Here is a 19,357-nt window from a genome sequence, read left to right on the forward strand (position 1 = left end):
CAGGAATCTAATTGCTCATTTCTGTGGGGCTGTCCCTTACCACTTTTTCAGGTTAGGAGATGTAGATATGTAACCAGACAGGAAGCTGGGCTTGAAATAGAGCAACAATTTTGCTAAAAAAATCACATTTGTAATTTCTTAATTTTTAAAATTAGGGAAAATGGCTTTTATTTAAGAGCAGTCCTTATGCCCAAAGGCATAGGTGTAGTGAGATTCCAAGAGTCGACCCTGTGGAGTATCTATTGCAGGTGTTTGATCTGGAGTTGGAAGTAGAACAGTCCTCTGAAGGTTTATTCACTTTTACTGGTCTCTTGAGAACTTGAGCAAAGCAAATTCTGCTATCATTAAAGGTGCAAGAATCATATGGTTGATTAATTTTCTCAAAGACAGAACAGCAGCTATTCAGTGTGCTTACTTTACTAATCACTGTTTTTGGTGAAAGCCTTTTTGGATGCTTATAAATCAATATACAAAACCAGAATTCTGCATTTTTATTTTAATGAAATTGAGCATACAGCACATATACCCTGAACTGGAAATACATTCTGTAATGGATGTTTTTCATTTGAACATCTGTTCAGCATAGTGATTGTGAAAAGTTTTCTTTCCCTCTCCTTTTTGCCATATAAGCAATGCTGATTTGCACTGGAACATAGTTCAGATGAAAAACTATTAGAGGGAAATTCAACATACTGCTTGTATAAAAAGTATTTTTTTGAGCTGTGTTGGAATGTCAAAACAGTTCTAAATAGAAAGATTATTATTATTTTGGACTAAAACTTAGTTTATCAAGACACATGATGTTCTTAGAAAAAACAAAACCAGCATCTTTTCAATCTCAGAAAATGCAGATAATGAAAGCACACAGGTTTCTTAAACTCACTTTTTTCTCAAGAAATTGATTGTACTTAAAGTCATCTGTTACGGATTTATTTGCGCTTGTTTGAATTAGTGCCAACAGCAGAGGTAGCTAAATTACATTATTTCCTCTCTTCCGTTTTCATATGGTTTATATAAATGCAGTTTTCTCTCCCCACTTTCTCTAGTAAATTAAGACCTCTGGGTTATTACATTGTTTTAAGAGCAAAGGAGAATCACTTTTGGTCCCTTTCCAACCAGGTCTTGCATTTTCCCTTAAAGTTCTTCCTAATGATACACTGTGATTTCTGATTATATGCTATGGGCAGTCTGTGGGAAGAACGTGGATGGGTGCAATTGAGGAGGGAACTATGCATAATTGAAGTTAACATTTTGTATGCTTAGATTAGGACCATGTCCTATGAAATTTATGTGGTTAATCGTGTATTTACGTTTCTCTGGTGTTCATAAGGACTCTGTCAGCATGGTGTTAAAGTATTATATTCCGCACTGACAATCAGCAAGTATTTGTCAGACCATATAAGGACTCAGAAAAGCTTACTTCCTACTGCCTTGGCTTTAGAACCCGTTATTTCTGTAAGTAGGTTATTACTGATAAAGTGCATTTATACAGCATTATTGTTTCATTAGCATTCAAAAGTTGCTTTGTTTACTTTTGTGTTCTTATAAATATTAAAAAACAAACCCTAACCCTGGAAGATTACTTATACAGGCAAGAACACATATTAAGCCATGATCAGTATTTTCATTTGTGATGATTCCATTAAGTATTTCCGTCTTACTGGTCATCACATAGATGCTAGACCTTTTTGAACTACTTTATGAACTTTTAGCTTGCAGTTGGAAACTTTCAATGTTGAGCAAAATCATACTGATACTTGTTTTCTTTTTTCTCACCCTTGTTTCCCAGGATGGTACGAAACAAAAGCGGGAACGGAAAAAGACTGTGTCATTTAGCAGTATGCCAACTGAGAAAAAGATCAGCAGTGCAAGTGACTGTATAAATGCAATGGTTGAAGGCTCTGAGCTCAAAAAGATTCGATCCAACTCTAGGGTGTATCACCGATATTTTCTTTTAGATGCAGATATGCAGTCTCTACGCTGGGAACCTTCAAAGAAGGATTCTGAAAAAGCAAAGATTGATATTAAATCAATCAAAGAAGTAAGAACAGGAAAAAATACAGATATTTTTCGGAGCAATGGGATATATGACCAGATATCAGAAGACTGTGCATTTTCAATTATATATGGAGAAAACTATGAGTCACTAGATCTTGTTGCTAATTCAGCAGACATTGCGAATATTTGGGTTACTGGCTTAAGATACCTGATTTCTTATGGAAAACATACTCTAGATATGATAGAAAGTACTCAAGATAATATGCGGACTTCATGGCTTTCACAAATATTCAGTGAATCAGATGTAGATAATTTGGGACATATACCCCTGTGTAATGCTGTACAGTTTATAAAAGACTTAAATCCTGGTTTAAAAACTAATAAAATTGAACTGAAATTCAAGGAGTTACATAGATCCAAGGAAAAAACTGGTACTGAAGTAACAAAAGAAGAGTTTATTGAAGTTTTTCATGAGCTTTGTACCAGACCTGAAATCTATTTCCTGTTGGTTCAGTTTTCAAGCAATAAAGAATACTTAGATACCAAGGACCTCATGATGTTTTTAGAAGCAGAACAGGGTATGGCACACGTCACGGAAGAAATAAGCCTGGAAATTATTCATAAATATGAGCCAGCCAAAGAGGGGCAGGAAAAGGGTTGTCTTTCTATAGATGGGTTTACAAATTACCTTACTTCACCAGACTGCCACATATTTGATCCAGAACATAAAAAAGTTTGTCAAGATATGAAACAACCTTTATCTCATTATTTTATAAATTCGTCTCATAATACATACTTGATAGAGGATCAGTTTCGAGGGCCTTCTGACATCACAGGGTACATTCGCGCTCTTAAAATGGGTTGCCGAAGCGTTGAACTGGATGTATGGGATGGCCCGGATAACGAGCCTGTGATTTACACAGGACATACAATGACATCACAGATTGTCTTCCGTAGTGTGATTGACATTATTAACAAGTACGCATTTTTTGCTTCAGAATACCCTCTTATTTTGTGTTTAGAAAATCATTGTTCCATTAAACAGCAGAAAGTGATGGTACAACACATGAAGAAAATTTTGGGAGACAAGCTACATACGCAGTCTCCAAACATAGAGGAGTCTTACCTTCCATCACCAGAATCACTTAAAGGGAAAATACTAATTAAAGCAAAGAAGCTTTCCTCCAATTGTTCTGGACTAGAGGGAGATGTTACAGATGAAGATGAAGGAGCAGAAATGTCACAGAGAGTGGGGAAAGAGGGGGTGGAACAGCAAAACTTAATGACAGGGAAACGATTTCAGCTCTGCAAAGAACTCTCGGAGTTGGTAAGCATATGTAAATCAGTTCAGTTCAAAGAATTTCAAGTTTCATTTCAGCTCCAGAAGTACTGGGAAGTGTGCTCCTTTAATGAAGTGCTTGCTAGCAAATATGCCAATGAAAACCCGGGAGACTTTGTCAATTATAACAAACGTTTTCTTGCAAGGGTTTTCCCCAGTCCCATGAGAATTGACTCCAGTAATATGAATCCCCAGGACTTTTGGAAATGTGGTTGTCAGATAGTAGCAATGAACTTCCAAACGCCTGGCTTAATGATGGATCTTAACATTGGCTGGTTTCGACAGAACGGCAACTGTGGCTATGTCCTTCGTCCTGCTATTATGAGAGAAGAAGTATCCTTCTTCAGTGCAAATACAAAAGACACTGTGCCTGGAGTTTCGCCTCAGCTGCTTCATATTAAAATCATTAGTGGGCAAAACTTTCCTAAACCCAAGGGATCAGGTGCCAAAGGTGATGTTGTGGATCCTTATGTCTATGTTGAAATACATGGAATCCCTGCAGACTGTGCAGAGCAAAGGACTAAAACTATGCATCAGAATGGGGATAATCCAATTTTTGATGAAAGCTTTGAATTTCAAATAAATTTACCAGAACTAGCTATGGTGCGTTTTGTAGTACTGGATGATGATTACATTGGGGATGAGTTTATTGGGCAATACACTATTCCCTTTGAGTGTCTACAGACTGGTTATCGGCACGTTCCTCTGCAGTCTTTAACTGGTGAAAATTTAGCACATGCATCCTTGTTTGTGCATGTGGCCATTACTAATCGAAGGGGTGGTGGGAAACCTCATAAGCGGGGCCTCTCTGTGAGGAAAGGCAAGAAATCAAGGGAGTATGCTTCCATGAGAACATTATGGATTAAAACAATAGATGAAGTGTTCAAGAATGCTCTCCAACCTATTCGGGATGCCACGGATTTGCGAGAAAATATGCAGGTACAGTTTTTACAATGAATTTATTGGTTCTTACGTGTATTTTTGTATTATGATGCATATGGAATATATGTTTTTGAGAGTCTTGCTGTATTTTATCAGTTACATTATTTGTGTCTAATGCTGAACAGCTTTAAAAATGGATTATGTCAGAGCAGCCTTTTAGGTGATACTGTCTGTTGAGGTAACTTGGATGCATATGCATGTTTTGTGGAATGTAAACTGAAAATATGACTCAAGTGTTAGAACTCTGGCTTGTTGACTTGTCCCGTCTCTTTGAAGGAATGTTAGAGGCACACTAGAAGAAAGTATGGCGCTATTTTAGTTTTAGAAAATTAAGTCAAATAGAAATGCAGGAAGAAAATACATCTATCTCCTGATAGAAAAATGAGAGATTATGCCTTATTAGAAAACTTCCTGTATGTGAAAGTATGTTTAGCGTAGTTTCACTGAGGTTTTGGTTTTTTCTCATTCCCAAATAGAAGGCAGTGCTTTCTGAAGCATGTTTGTTTTCCATGATTCTTTCTAGTACCTGTATGTTAGAAATACACGGAATTAGTGCTAAGGCATTAGGAAGCATCCTCTAGAAGAAATAACCTTACCTTAAAGGTCACATAAAATTAACACATTGAACCTCAAGAGAAAGTACAGGCTGAGGTGCTTGTTTTTCTGGAAGTCAAGAGATCCCACCTCAAAAATGCATTGGTTGGAGATTCCATTAGAGGTTCCAGGTAAATACACCCTTTTAGACATAGATTAAAGTGGATTGTAAGGTTGTATTTTATTCAGTAAAGCTTTTAACTGTCTATAAAATTCTGATGGAATACTAGCAGTGATCAATTAAATAAAGCATAATCATTTCAAATGAAGTGACCTATTAAATCTTCTTATGTAATGTTAAAGGGAAACTGATTGAAGGAAATGCCTGAGACTTGATTCTGGCACATCAGTGTAGATAATTTTTCTTCATGAATAATCTTATATTGAAGAGATTTTAATAGTAATACAGTTTTAAAACTAATTTTTCTTCATATGAAAGAAGAAATTAGTACAGCATTGTGAAGTTCACCCATCTACTTGGTATATAAAACTACTACACTGAAAGATTATTAAAAAAATATGGGGATGATATTTTGACTCATAAATGTTTCACATTATGGGTAACATGTAAAGTGAACTTTACCTGTAGTTAACCTACTGAAGGCTAGAATTCTATCATGTAAAGGATACTGTGTGTTAAGATAGCTTTCAGTGAAGAGCTTAACCTAAGATTTGATGAAACACTGAAAACACAGGTTTTTTGTAGCTACCTTGAACTCTTAAGTGTGAATGCTGCAGTGTTTTCCAGAAATGATATAATTGAAACCAAGCTCTACAGTGTGGTTTCTTTGAATATGAGATATTAAAAGGTATTTTATGTATTTTATTCTGTCAGTTTGAAAGTTGTGCTAGCAACTAAATTCATTATCATCTCTCCAAATGCTATTAAGAAGATATTTTAGGTACATGAGGGAATAATGGTTTTGCATAGCTTTACTGACAGGTTATGTAATGTGCATAGTTTAAACTTTGCAAAACTAAGGTTTTACAGCTAATAGAAGTAAATAAATCACTCAAAATAAATATGAATAGGAATGTGAAATTTGTTTGGTTTCTATATCACTGAAATTTTGTGTTACAAATTGTTATGACTTTTATGATAGAGAAATAATGTGCCCACAAACCAGCTTATAAAAAGCAAAGTGGTTTTTTGTGGTTGTTTGTTTGTTTGTTTTTAATACAAGATGGAAGAAGAGAAGTGCAGATGTGAGTCTAATGGTTTCTCTAAATATGTGTAGAAATAGCCAGCCTTTTTTCTTCTTTGTTAGGTACTACATTACTGCGACAAAGGCTAATGTCATAACTTGTTATTACATATTAATCATAATTAATGTGTAACATGCTTGATTAAACTGGCTGTGATGTTGCATGTTTGAGTTGCTTGACGGTATGAGGGATAGTCTCTGGATACAGAGTTGGAAGTCCAAAGGCAAAGAGTTACAGCTATAGTTCTGTCCTGCCTGCAGTTAGTTAATATGTATGTTCCCTGGTCCTCCTGCCTGTAAAATTGATGTTCATAACGGCTTACCCGTGATGTTTATCTCAAACAAAATCTGTTTGAATGGGCTTATCGATGTCTGTCTTTTCAGTTATTTGATTATTGTGTCGTCAAGGTGCAGTCCAATTAATAAAAGTAATTCCTGTTTCCTGGGCATTTACTAGATGCTACTAAACATTTACTTAGAGTTAAGGTACACTGCAACTGACTGTAGTAGATGTAATCTAGTATTCATGTCATTTTACATGAATATGCTACATATACGTATTTTGAAGTCATCTTTGGGTGTTCTGTCTCATGAAGTGACAACAAAATATTTCATGTTTGATTCCTGTTTGCATTAAGTTTGGCGTTATGTCTAGGAAACTTGCCCATAAATGAGTTGCATCATGACAGCAAGGAGGAAGGTGGTTTTGATTAAGATGAAAATCTGAGTCAGATACCCTGCTTGGGTAACACATGAGAGAAAGGAGCATTGAGCACATTTGTAACTTAAATACACCATGTTTTTGTTTTTGTTTCCTGCAGGAACAGAAACTCCAGACCTGCCTTAGATCACCAGCTCCCACTTGGTACAAAAATCCTAAATTCATTACAGTGCTGAGACTATGCCCCTCATGGAATTTCAGTGGCTACTTGGAGTCACGTTGTATTTCTAATACTGGAAATTTTCTTAAAGTTTAAATGTGTAGCTTTATATTCTACCATATTGGATATAAAATACAACTATAATAAATTTAAGGGAAAGGTACAAATTGGTATTTATATTAAGGTGCCTTAAATATTCACTTAAGTGTGATTCTGTGATAGGAATGACATCGGTAGTGGAGTGCTGGGTTTGTGAATCACACCAAATGGGAGCCAGCAGATCCACAGCACGTCTGGACTATAGTTCAGGTATGTTTAAAGTTACAAATGTGCTGAATTCCTCCTTCCATGTCACTTTTGCTGATTTGGGATGTTCAGCACCTAATATTTTGTTTCTCTTGGTGGCATTTTAATAAATATTATGAAACATATTTTAGAATTTTTAAAAATACATAACCAGTATGTTTTAGAATTCATTTATTTGCATGGTTAATTTTAGTAGTGGTAGAGACCAGACATACTTGTTCTAAATAGGCTGGGTTTTTTTTTTCCTATGACAAGTATTGAATTCTGTTTGAATTTTTAACATTTTTGGTAACATGTATCTGTAATATTGATTACTTTAGAGAACTGCCAGCTCTTCAGGGAAAAGCTGTGGTAATTCCACATAACAGTTCAACTATAACAGTGAAGTATTTTATCCTGAAAGAATAAGACATTAAAATTCATATTTAACTGTAAAGGAAACTCTTTCTTTCCTTTTTGCAGAATGCGGTAGTTTCATTCAAAGAATTATGTGGCCTCTCTCCTGTAGCAAATCTTATGCAGTGCATTTTGGCAGTGTCTATGCGCTTGGTTGGGCCTGATAGTACACCCTTGGTAGTACTGAATCTCAATGATCAGTATCCAACTATGGAGCTCCAAGGGATTGTTCCAGAGGTCTTGAGAAAGATTGTAACAGCATATGACATGGTGAGTAATCCTTTGTGGTTATTTTATGTGCTATTTGAAAGACCTTCTTTTTGTAATATACAGACCTTCTTTTTGTAATAAACAGTGCCTTGCCTGTGTTGAAATGTCATTTTAACCTGTGACTTCCTATTTCATGATGCATTTAGTCTGTTTGACAGTGATTCCCATGAATGTACAGCAGCTGATAGTGTTTTCATATTGAGTAAAACATAGAGATTAATAGATGACATGCAAATACATGTTTGCACACTTTGGAAGGCAGAGTGGTTCTAATCAAGAGGTTTTAACATGAAGAGGATGTATTAATTTACCTGTTTTGCAGTAACTTGAAACTTTTTGCATATTTATAAACCTCTTACATTAATTTGCTACTTTACATTTTCCAGTTTGTGGACCTTGATTTCTTTTGGCTTTGACTCAACATAGGAACAGAAAAACATCAGGGAATGCTTTAAGGAGTTGTATTTTTATAAGCACCTTGAAGTGTTAATTCTGTACATGCTTTTTCATTTTCCTTTGCTATATCTTTCTTATAGATCTGATTTACTTAGGCATTTTCACATCTGTAAGCAGCTGTAATATTAACTTCAGCCCTTATACTCCAGGAAATGCATCAATTGTGTATTTAGAGACTGGAAATTAAACATTTTGCAAAAAGGAAGAACTGATACACTGGGAAATACTGATTTACATCTGCTTTTCATTAATTTAAAGCATGGAAAAAGAATCCAGACAAGTGTGATTTGAAATGGCCTCCTTATTTCTGCTGAAGTAATTTGGCACAAAGTAATCGAGCCCACATTTGTTTAATAATTTCTTCAATTTGATATATGATTGGACAATAAGTAAATGTTTCTAAGATAATTTTGTTTGCTAAAATTAGAAACCTCACCTGGCAGGGTCAAGTCACTGTTTTAGAAACAGTCCATGCTATTTAAAGAAAGAAAATGAAGGAAAAGAAAGCAGTAGCCAAGTTTCATATCTGTCTTTAAAACTGCTTTCTAAAGAAAAAGTAGCTTTAGAATAGTGCTCTAGCAAGGTCTGAAAAGGACTCACTACTAAATAGCAATTTAGGTAGAGTTTATGGAGTTCAGTGATGATGTAAATACAGTATTTGCTTGGAATGGTAGCAGAGTTACAAGGAGGTAGTGGAAAAATCCCTCTTAGTGGTAGCTTATAAGATGTCACTGTAATTAGAATGCAAACAAGCTTGATTGTTGGGATTGCACCTGTAACATACATAATGAAATTCTGTCCTCTTGATGGAGATATCTCTACCTGAGGTTTGTTCTGATGTGGTAATGCTTTTTCTAAGTTATTAAACTATTCCAGATACTTAAAATCCTTTTGTAAGTCAGGGTGCTTACATAGAGGTTACTCATGACTCCAGAAATCTTTCCCATCCAAGTTTGGTTTGTCTCTTTGTCTCTCACATGCATTTCCCTCCTTCCCTGAATCCTGTAGTCTACACATGATTTGAATATTTGTGTACTTTAGAAATGTATATTTTCATATGTAAGAATAATAGAATATTTATTTAGTGGCATGTTCAAACAATTTTTCCATCTCCTCTTCCCTAAAGGATAAAGACTCACTTTCAAACTAAAAGCATGATAGTACTTCTAGACATAAGTGGTATTGAAAAATAAGTAAAAATTAAGTTTATTTTCATCAAATAAAACTTCTAGATTAATGAGATGCGTCTCAATTTGTGGTCTTGCCAGTACCCTGTCCAGGTTGACAAAAGGTTTTAAGGCAATTAAATTTGTAGGGTGTACTGGAAAAAGAAATCAGCCACGGAAACCATGCTGATAGCTCTTGCTTATGAAAGCACATTGTGAAACAGTAGGAGACATCCATCCATATCATCCTTTTCTCAAGGAGAGGAGTTGTGAAGCTATTTACCTGATATATTAATATTTGCTATAGTGGCAAATGTTTAGAGTCTGATACTGTCATAGCTAGTGTCCTTTTTGTATGTTTTTTTGTGTAGATTAATAAAATGAGCCCTCAAAATGACATGTTTTATCTCAATGGTTGGTTTTGGCTTCAGGATTTTTTTTTACATGATTAATTTACAGGTGGGTGTAAAATTCAGCTTAAAAATGAGAATCCTTACCTAGAATTAAGAAACGGTGGATGTTGAAATAATAATTAGCCACTTGTCTTGTTTTCTGCTGTCTTAGGCCTCAATATAGGTCAAAATTATTATAAGTATGTTCTTCCAGTGTGTCAAGTACTACAAGTATGAGATCAAGTTGATAACAGAGATTGTGTTAAACGTTTATTAAATAAACTTTGGTAAATACCACAGGCTGTCATTATCTTCTGTGCATTCTCAGTATGGCACATCATAATAATATTCTCAAATTACTGCTGTTTCAGGATCATGGTATTTTTGGCAAATGAAGCGATTCTTATTTGTCAGATATACTCTTTATAAAATGAATAATAAATGTAGACAACAATGTTTTTAATTATTCAGAATTTGTTTATGTTGGGGTGCTTAAAGATCTCAGTGTTGCTCTGTAAAGTGAGAAAGGATGTAAGACCTTTACAGTGGGAGAGTCAGTCCACACTGAAATAATTACAAAAGAGTGAAATACTGCAGGGGCACGTGGAAAGGTGAAAATACCTTCAGGGTAGCACAGGTAGATGTATTTTTTTAGAAGCAGTGAGGCAAATGATAGCATGTTAATTAGCATATCACTAGACGCTTGGGGTTTTAAATGTAAACAGGACATAATCCTTCCTTAAATTGTCAGCAGTCAGTACTACATTAACGAGCTGTAAGTGATAAAGTCTAGTACTATTCAGAAGTTAAAATACTGTATTTTTGAACCTAATGAGCAATTTGTCACCAGCATTATTAGAACCAGAAGCTCACCCAGGAAATAAAAGGATCTTTTGCTTTTATCCATGCTATAAGAGCTGGAGTATCTTTTCAGAATAATGAGAAACAAATATAACTGAGAATTTTTTGAGAAAGAGAGAAGTTTAAACTGTGTATTTTTCTCTAGCTTCTCCATGCTCCTGAGTATTTTTCCCTTGACTTCTTTTCACTGTTTAACAATGTTTTATTTTTCCCTCTCGTTCATGAACTTCAGCTTCCTTTATGTGATACTTCAGCATGCACTCTGTTGGTGTCATCACACCCATCACTGATCAGTGCTGCAGACTGAAGCTTGGAGTTAAGGCAAGTGCCTCTTCCACACCATTGCATGTTTGGTTTTTTTTAAGATGTCTTTTAACCTTTAAAATAAACAGTGTAAACCTCAAAAAGTTATGCTGGGGCAAGAGAAAAAGAATTAATTGTCTCAATCTGAGTCTGCAGCATTATTCAGTGATGAGTATAATAGCACTGCAGTGATGTGCTAGAGAATCATACAAATGAAGCCAGAGGATCATACAGATGTGCCCTTAGTGGAGGATGAAGTGTCCCATTGATGAAGATGAGGTTTTACGGACTTTGCAAGCAAACATTTACTTCTAAGAGAGAAGCTAACCCAGAAAATACAGAGAACTGTCCCTGTGTGAAAGATAAAGTAGTGCTGCTGCAATACTTAGGATTAAATGATTAGGTAATGCTGCTAGATCCATTTTTTCACAGTTTCTGATGGGGATAGGCTGGAGAGCAGGGCTGTGTTTATTGGTGATGTAGGTTGTGAAATTATAAAAATGAGAGATATTAAAATGCAGCAAAGCTGGTAAACCAGAAAACACCATGTGATTAATAGCTCTACAGTAAGTTTAATTCCAGTTACCTTATTGTTGGCTCATTTCAACTACTGACTCAATCCAGCAGGTTGCATATGCATCACATGGAAGTTAATTTCATGTGAAGGAGTTGCAAATTTGGCCGATGACATAAACTAGCTATAATAGTCTATATTTTGAACTTGAACATATCTGTCCTGTTGAGAAAGAGATAGTCTGACAATATACCTTGCAGAGTTATTGACTGGACTGGTACTAGTAGAATTTATTAAATGACTACCTAAAAAGGACTGATTGTCATAGTTACGGTAAAGTTTAATAGTCCTCTTGTAATTCTGCTACTGCTCAAACCCCTAAATATTCTTTACCTTTAAAACTCAACTTGGTAGGTGTATATTAATCGAGTGGGGCACTTCTGTATCAAACATGTTCTGAAGGAAGCAATATATTCATTGCCTCTTTCACTGGGCCTAAAAAAGAATGATTAGAAGATCTGTTTTGGGTTATGCTTACCTCATAAAATCTGTATTACCTTGTTGTCGATGTAGGTCCTTGGTTGTGTAGGTCCTAATTTGCAAACATATTAAGGTGCATTTCATTCTGCTGTGGTTATAGAATTGTATCTTGAGAATAAGTAGATGCATATCAGCTTATTAGAGTGTCAGAGTTATTTATCTGAGAAGCCTTTGTTCCACAAATTACCCTTTGAGGTTGCAAACTTCTGGGGTAACCGGAAGTGCTAGATTAAGTGCTGGTAATTACCAGTTTATCTCCTAAACTGGAGTGAGTGAATAGATTGCTTGTACTCTTGCCTTTCTTTTGATCTAAATACTGAATTTCTGATTGTGATAGAGAAGGTTGAGTTCAAGTTGGTGACCAGTCTCCTGCAGTTGAACTCAGTCTTTGGGTCTCATAGGGTTTTAGATCATGTGATACCATGTGACCACTATCTGCTTCGTGCACATGAAGAAAATCCAGAGTTTTCCATCTCTGCCTTTTCTGAGGAATACATGACTGCCATAGACTGTGATAGCTGTGTTCTGTTTCCGGGTTGGTTCAGAATGTTGTTTTTGAACCCATGTCTTCTGGAGTACAGCTCCATGGGTGTTCCATGTTAAAATTTAACTCTTAGCATCACCTGCCTTCTGAAGCAAAGAACTTAGGCTTTGCACAGAAGGTTGAAAAGCTTTGATACTGAAGAGAGTAGCTACATAAAAATAAGGAAACTTGTTAAAAGAAAAAGGTAAGGGGACTGTTCAAAAGAACAGATGTCATAGGCATTCTAACGATACCACACTCGGAGCTCGAAGTAAATATGTCCCACTTATAAAAAAGGAGGAGGTGCTATTCAAAAGAAGAAGGTATCTTCCCAAAAACTGAAGTCAGGTGAAAATGAGAAAGATAGGATAGATATTTAATTCTGTAATGGTTAAGTAAAAAATATAAGAAAGCTGACAGTGAAGAATTTCAGGAATGACCTGCACGGACTGAAAAATAACAGAAATGTCTTTTCTGAAAATACAAGAAACAAAATAAAGAATATGTTTGATCACTAGTTGATCAAAGTATAAAAGAAGGCCCCAGGAAAAGAAATAAAGCCACAGCACTAAATCAGTTTTGCATCCATTTACCTGTGGTGATCAAGGGTTCATATGAAGTGCTTTTTTATGAAGAACACATGGGAGAATTCATCTCCGACTGAAATGCTGACTGAAGATACTACACAGGAAAGGCAAAATGACAGAAAAGATTACCAGAAAGAGGTGATATTCATTCAAGGGTTCTGAAAGATCTCAAGAATTGATATATCCGAACTGCTAATTGTTGTGTGTATCCTCTCACTTAAAACTGACTATCAAAGTTGTTAGTGTGGTGCCAGTGTTTTAAGAGGTTTCCAGGGAAGATCATGAAATTACAGAACAGACAGGCTGACATCTGTACTGTGAAAATGGGTAGAAACTATTATGAAGGGAAAAATCAGAGGAAACATGGAGAATCATGTTGTGGAAGAGTCAATACAGTTTTTATAAAGTGAAGGGCTCATTAATCTCTTGGACTTATTTGAAGTCAAAAAGCAAGTAGACGCAGAAGATTAGCCTGGTTGGATTTTCTAGAAAGCATTTGACAAAGTCCCTTCGCAAATGCTCATACTGTAATGAAGTTGCTGTTAAATTTTTTGTACTTTAAAATTCTTAGCTCTTTTCTCATAGCTGTAGTAAATGATAACTTTAACCTGATGTTCTAACAGGAAGAGAACTGTTAAAAGATAGTTAGTTGCTTGTGTTTATTTTTGCAGTAGGATGTTTTTGTAGTGAGTCAGTTAGAGGTAGTAGGTATAGCTCCAACAACTTTGATCTACCTTAAATAGCTAACTACTCTTGAAGATGTATGATGTAATGGAACCCCCAGGTTTGCGAAGATCTTCAAGGTGAGAGAAGTGTGAGTATTAAAGTTTAAACAGTTTTCTTGATCTTGGTGGATTGTTATAATGTGTATCAAAAAAGTAAGTTTCAGAGTTGGCAATATGAATGCAGTGTTTAAGTACCAGTAACACACGCTGTTTCTATTATTGCCTTTGGCTTTGTACAGTATGTTTACTTTCATTATCAAGTCTCTGCAGAGTTAGAACTGTCTTTAGGTAATAAATGGATACAGTTAAGTGGTGAAGAGATTTAAGGGAAAACATACATCATTCATTGCAATTTAATATTGGAAATAGCCCAGGTAATATTTTTTTTAACATGTTTAACAAATTAAAATAATTGTAGATACTGGATTTTTTAGGCTAATATAAATAGTTACTGACTGTGTAGTTGTTAGTCTGTCACACGAACTGATGGGGAAACAAAGTATTGATGGAAAATAAAGTTAATAGCTTGGGCAGTTTCTTCAAAAAGAGTTGTGTTGCTTATTATCAGTTTTTATTTTCCTGTTTTATAACAGGACAGTAATTTTAAACTGAATGTTGCAATTATGCTTCTAAACCAGAGCTGCAGATGATAACCTCAGCTTATGCTGGGCTTTTCAGTCCACAAGGGCAGAAACAAACATCTAATTTAGGATAGTCAGACTCCAGTGCCAAATGTTGTAAAGTATGAGCTATTTTACATTGATTGAAAAGCTCTGCTAATGACAACTTGATGCTCTGGGAAGTCAAGATTTCTTCTTTCTTTTTTTTTTTCTTCTTAATAAGAGTATGAACAGTGAAGCCTTTTGTATCCTCTTACTAATCCCATTATGGCTAATGGCTGACTCACAGTATTCATAAGAGTATAAAATAATACAACTACTTAGAGAGGGGAGTTCATCTAGCTTACTGTCCTGTTTCTAATGTAGTTCAATGAAATGTTTAGGAAAGAGCTTAAAAATAGGTCAGATGAATAGCAATTTCTCTTAAATAAACTCCATATTTTCAATAGTAGTTCTCGTTCTCAACAAATTCTCAATCTTCTGTTTGTCTCTTTGACTCCTGCGTGAAAAAATTGTAGCTATTGGAACTGTTACTGATGGGTTTAGTTTCAAAAATAACACTACCTATTAATTTTTTCACAAGGACGATAAATTTCTGCTTCCTTTACAGATATATTTTCCTTTTATATACATTTGCTTCCTCATTGTCCACTTTCTACATAGTGTTTTCATCCTATCAGCTTCAGTTTAAAAGTGATGAAAATAATTTTGCTGTAACAGCAAGAGTGCCAGGAAGGCAAGGAGGAATGACTGTTGGGTTAAAAAGAGTTTAATGTCCTGGTGTACATAGTTTAGAAGAGAGCTGCTGATTGTTTTATTTACTCTGTCTTCAACCTAGCCTTTCTCAAATACTTTACTCATGAGGGATTAAGAAGGAATGTAAGACTTTAATGTAGAACTTGTGGACTGTTTGTTCCTTTTGGTAAATTTTCTTGAACTTTGGGAAATCTAATTCATTCTGGGATACTACAGAATTAAGAACAGATGATGTCCTGTTTTTTCTCGGGCCTACAATAGCTGGTTTTGGTAAGTGGATGTTGTCTCTTATACTACTGCACAACATTATGGCATAATCTCAGCCTACTTCTTACTGAAGGCAAAAGCCTGTGTTCCATGTATGTGTTTCCAGAACATAAAATATCTCAATCAGAGATGAGAGAATAAAGGAAGGCTGAAAAAGTGAAATCATGCATCTGTTCCTGTGTGTTGCTGACTTAGGTACAGCATTATGTTTATATCATAATATGTCAGTGAGTTCAGGAAGCATAATGGAAATTTCCTCTGGATTTATCTCACAAGAGGCCAGTGTTTTAAAGTCTAAAGGGAAGCATAATACTGATGCCATAATATGTAAGTTATGTTTGAGGGAGGTGATATTTCCCCACTGTTCAGCACTGGTGAGGCCATACCTGGAGTACTTTGACCGGTTCTGGGCTCCCCAGTACAAGCATGGGCATACAGAACACAGTCCAAATGTGATGAAGGCCATGAATAGAAGACCACAAATGCGATGAAGGGACTGGAGTATCTTTCGTATAAGAAAAGGCTAAGAGAGGTGAGACTGTTCAGCTTGGAGAAGAAAAGGCTCAAGGGGATCTCATCAATGTATATAGATGCCTGAAGGGAAAGTGTAAAAGAGGACAGAGCCAGGCTCTTTTCAGTGGTGCCCAGAGGCAGGAGAAGAGGCACAAAATGAAAGCTAGGAGGCTCTGTCTGAACATCGGGAAACACTTTATGACTGTGAGGGTGACTGAGCATGGCAGCAGGTTGATCAGAGAGGTTATGGAGTCTCTACCCTTGGAGACAGTCAAAAGTCTTCTGGAATGGCCCTGGGCAGCCTGCCCTAGGTGACTCTGCTTGAGTAGGAGTTGGATCAGGTGACCTCCAGAGGTCCCTTTCAACCTTAGTGACTTTCTGTTTTGGTGTTAAATTTCTATTCTTACCTAGTTGGAGAAATAATTTCTAATTTAGACAATGTTTGCTGAAAAACCTTGTTGCTTTGAAGAAAATTTAGGATTATGTGAGGAGTCTTCTGTGTGTACAGAAATAGCAATTAGCAGTTTTGTTTTCTTATCTTGCCACTTTGGACTATACTTTGATAGTAGAAGGGTCAGTTATTCTTCATTATAGAGCAGCTTTGGACTGTCTGGGTAAAAACACACCTGAATTTTATCTATAATGAAGTTATTATTGATTGTTGTCTTGAGCCAGCAAGGTTAGTCCTAAAAGCTTCATACTGGAGATGTCTGCTTTACTAAAATTGTTTTTTACACAGAATCTTTATGACTGGAGGTAGTTCTGAAGATCGTCTAGTCCATCCTCCTTTCTCAAAGCAGGATTAGATAAAGCAGGTTGCTCATGACTGCATCCAGTTGGCTGCTGAATATCATCAAGGATGGAGACTCCACAGCCTCTCTGGGTAACCTCTTCCAGTGTTTGGGCCACCAAGATTCCCCCTGAGCTTTCTCTGCTCCAGGCTGGATAGTCCCAGCTCTCTCAACCTCTCTTCAAATTAAAGATGCTCCAGTCCCTTAACTCTGTTTGTGGCCCTGCACTGGACAGTAAGTCCATATTTTTCTTGCACTGAAAGCCCCAAACTGGACTGTGCACTCCAGATGTGGCCTCACCAATGCGAACTAGAGGGGAAGGATGTCTGGGATGCCCCGTGTCTGGTTTCCTTTTTCATGAAGTGCTGTTTGCTATTTGGTGCCATTTGCGCTATCATGGACTTCATAAGTTAAGAGCACCAGTTTGGCCACTGAATACTAAACTGTTTTCAGAAATAGTGTGGTTTGTGGTATTTCTAATATGCTGAGATTCAAGATGAAAGGAGAATGTGAGTAGCATTTTGTGGAGAAACCCATTTTAATAAAGATTTGGTTTATACCTGCTGTAAGGATGGTTTCATTTTTACTGTTTGAATGCAGGTCTAACAGTATTGGCAACACATTCACAGATTCGAAATATAAATGTGCAGTGTGCTTTACTTGGTAAAAATAGAGTTCATCCTTGGTGTTGCAACTCGGTCAGCGAAGTTATTTTCTCTCACTGAGTTTCATCAGCCAGACACAGTTTATCACTGGCTGGTTTTTCCATTTTAAAATGCAGCTGATGTCTCCCTTGGTGTGCTATTAGCTAGTTCCACATGTAGAGAAATCAATACATCCTCTGGCTTGATATTATTTTGGTTTTGTTGTTGTTGGTTTGGTTTGTTTTTTTATTTATTCATTTTTTTTTAACTATTTATTTCTCAATTCTGTATTCTGTGTTAAATGAAAATATTTAGGGTTGAGTTCAAGCTACATCTTTTCCCTAAGTTGCAGGCATAAACAAGATTTTCTGTCTTCTACCAGAAAACCTGTTTTCATGAGCCTAGTAGAAATAGATCTTCAATTGTTCAAATTCAGCTGAAATTGGATGAATGGTTTCAAATATATGTATGTGTACTTATGTTGCAGCACTTACATACATGCATAGACATACACAGTGTTAGTTAATAGCATTTACCTCGTTCCTAAAGCAACAAAACTGACTTAACAAAGATTTGCAACATAAAAAATAAGCCTAAAGGATAGTCTGAACATACATATTCTTTTTAAAATTGTGTAACTGTCTCTGTTAATGAGGAAGTGCTGTTTTGCTGATTAAGAGGATAGATACAGTTTTTTATATGACTTTTTAACTTGGTTTGTGAATACACAGTCACCTAAAGGGTGGATGGTACTGTTAGCAACACAGTTCCATCAGTTTGAAATAAGAATTGTTTTGATTTCTAACTGCTGTTGCCATGCTTTTTAAGGCAGGGACAGTAAATAATAACAGAGGTCTCTAATCTTCACTAAGAACTCTGGGCTATCATTTAGTGTTTATTTCTAAACTCCCTTAAGAATAACTTACATATTTTTTTTACATCTTGCTTGACATTTGTCCTTTTGTTAGAATTGCTGCCAGCTTTTCTGGTAACTACGTAGAATGGTTACATGACTTGACAAATAGAGTTTGATGAATAGATCAAACTGTCAGCCTGGCCTCTGCCAAACTGTGATGACTTCAAGTCTCAAAGCATACCGTTCTGCATTTCCTATTTTCCAATGACCAAGAAACAGAAGTAGTCCAGTATGTAGTGAGTACAAGAGCAGTTCTCTGGTCATACTGAGATTGTAGTGGATGGGGGAAGTGAGGGGAGAATTGAAGCTATTCCAGCAAGTGTTATACATTCTGTATTTAAAATATGTTTATTCAATATTTTGAATCTTTACTTCCAGAATGGGAATTAGTATTGTAAAAGACTTACTAGAAAGTATAACTACTAAACCTCATATGATATCCATTCTTATCTTGGAATAGGTATGGGTAATGGCCATTACATTAGCATTTTTAATGTTCAGCTGGTAACTGGTTGATCCCTATTAAGTTTATTTGCATTTATCTTTCCAGTTTTGTCACTGAGAATAGTCTCAAATGTGGCTGTAGTTAACAAATACCTGTTTACTGATAGACTTGTTCAATATAGACTAGTCTAATATATGCTAGACTCAGTTTTCTCCTGAATTTCCAGAACTAACTTGCCTTGAGAATTTCATTTCTCATTCTGCTGTGTATTGTTTTTCACACTGAAGCTCCTACTTGCTCATAATTTTCTACTTCGCTTTTATACCAAGCACACACATACATACAAGTATCATTTGGATCAGGCTAATTTGCTCTCTTAAGTGCAGCCATTTATACTTTGTTGTTCC

At 35.9% G+C, this 19,357-nt stretch overlaps 1 protein-coding gene across 1 annotated transcript in view; it reads left to right on the forward strand.

The window, feature by feature from the left end:
- Window positions 1–19,357, forward strand: part of PLCL2 (phospholipase C like 2) — a gene marked incomplete at its 3' end in the record, with an annotated part of 100,699 nt that overhangs the window by 56,691 nt on the left and 24,651 nt on the right. Inside the window, exons 2-3 of the mRNA XM_080609827.1 lie at window positions 1,790–4,276; window positions 7,728–7,931. Coding sequence (XP_080465953.1) covers window positions 1,790–4,276; window positions 7,728–7,931 — 2,691 coding nt within the window. The remainder of the gene's footprint in view (window positions 1–1,789; window positions 4,277–7,727; window positions 7,932–19,357) is intronic.

Source organism: Psittacula echo (genome assembly GCF_963264785.1).
Source record: "Psittacula echo genome assembly, chromosome: 2".
Taxonomy (NCBI): domain Eukaryota; kingdom Metazoa; phylum Chordata; class Aves; order Psittaciformes; family Psittacidae; genus Psittacula; species Psittacula echo.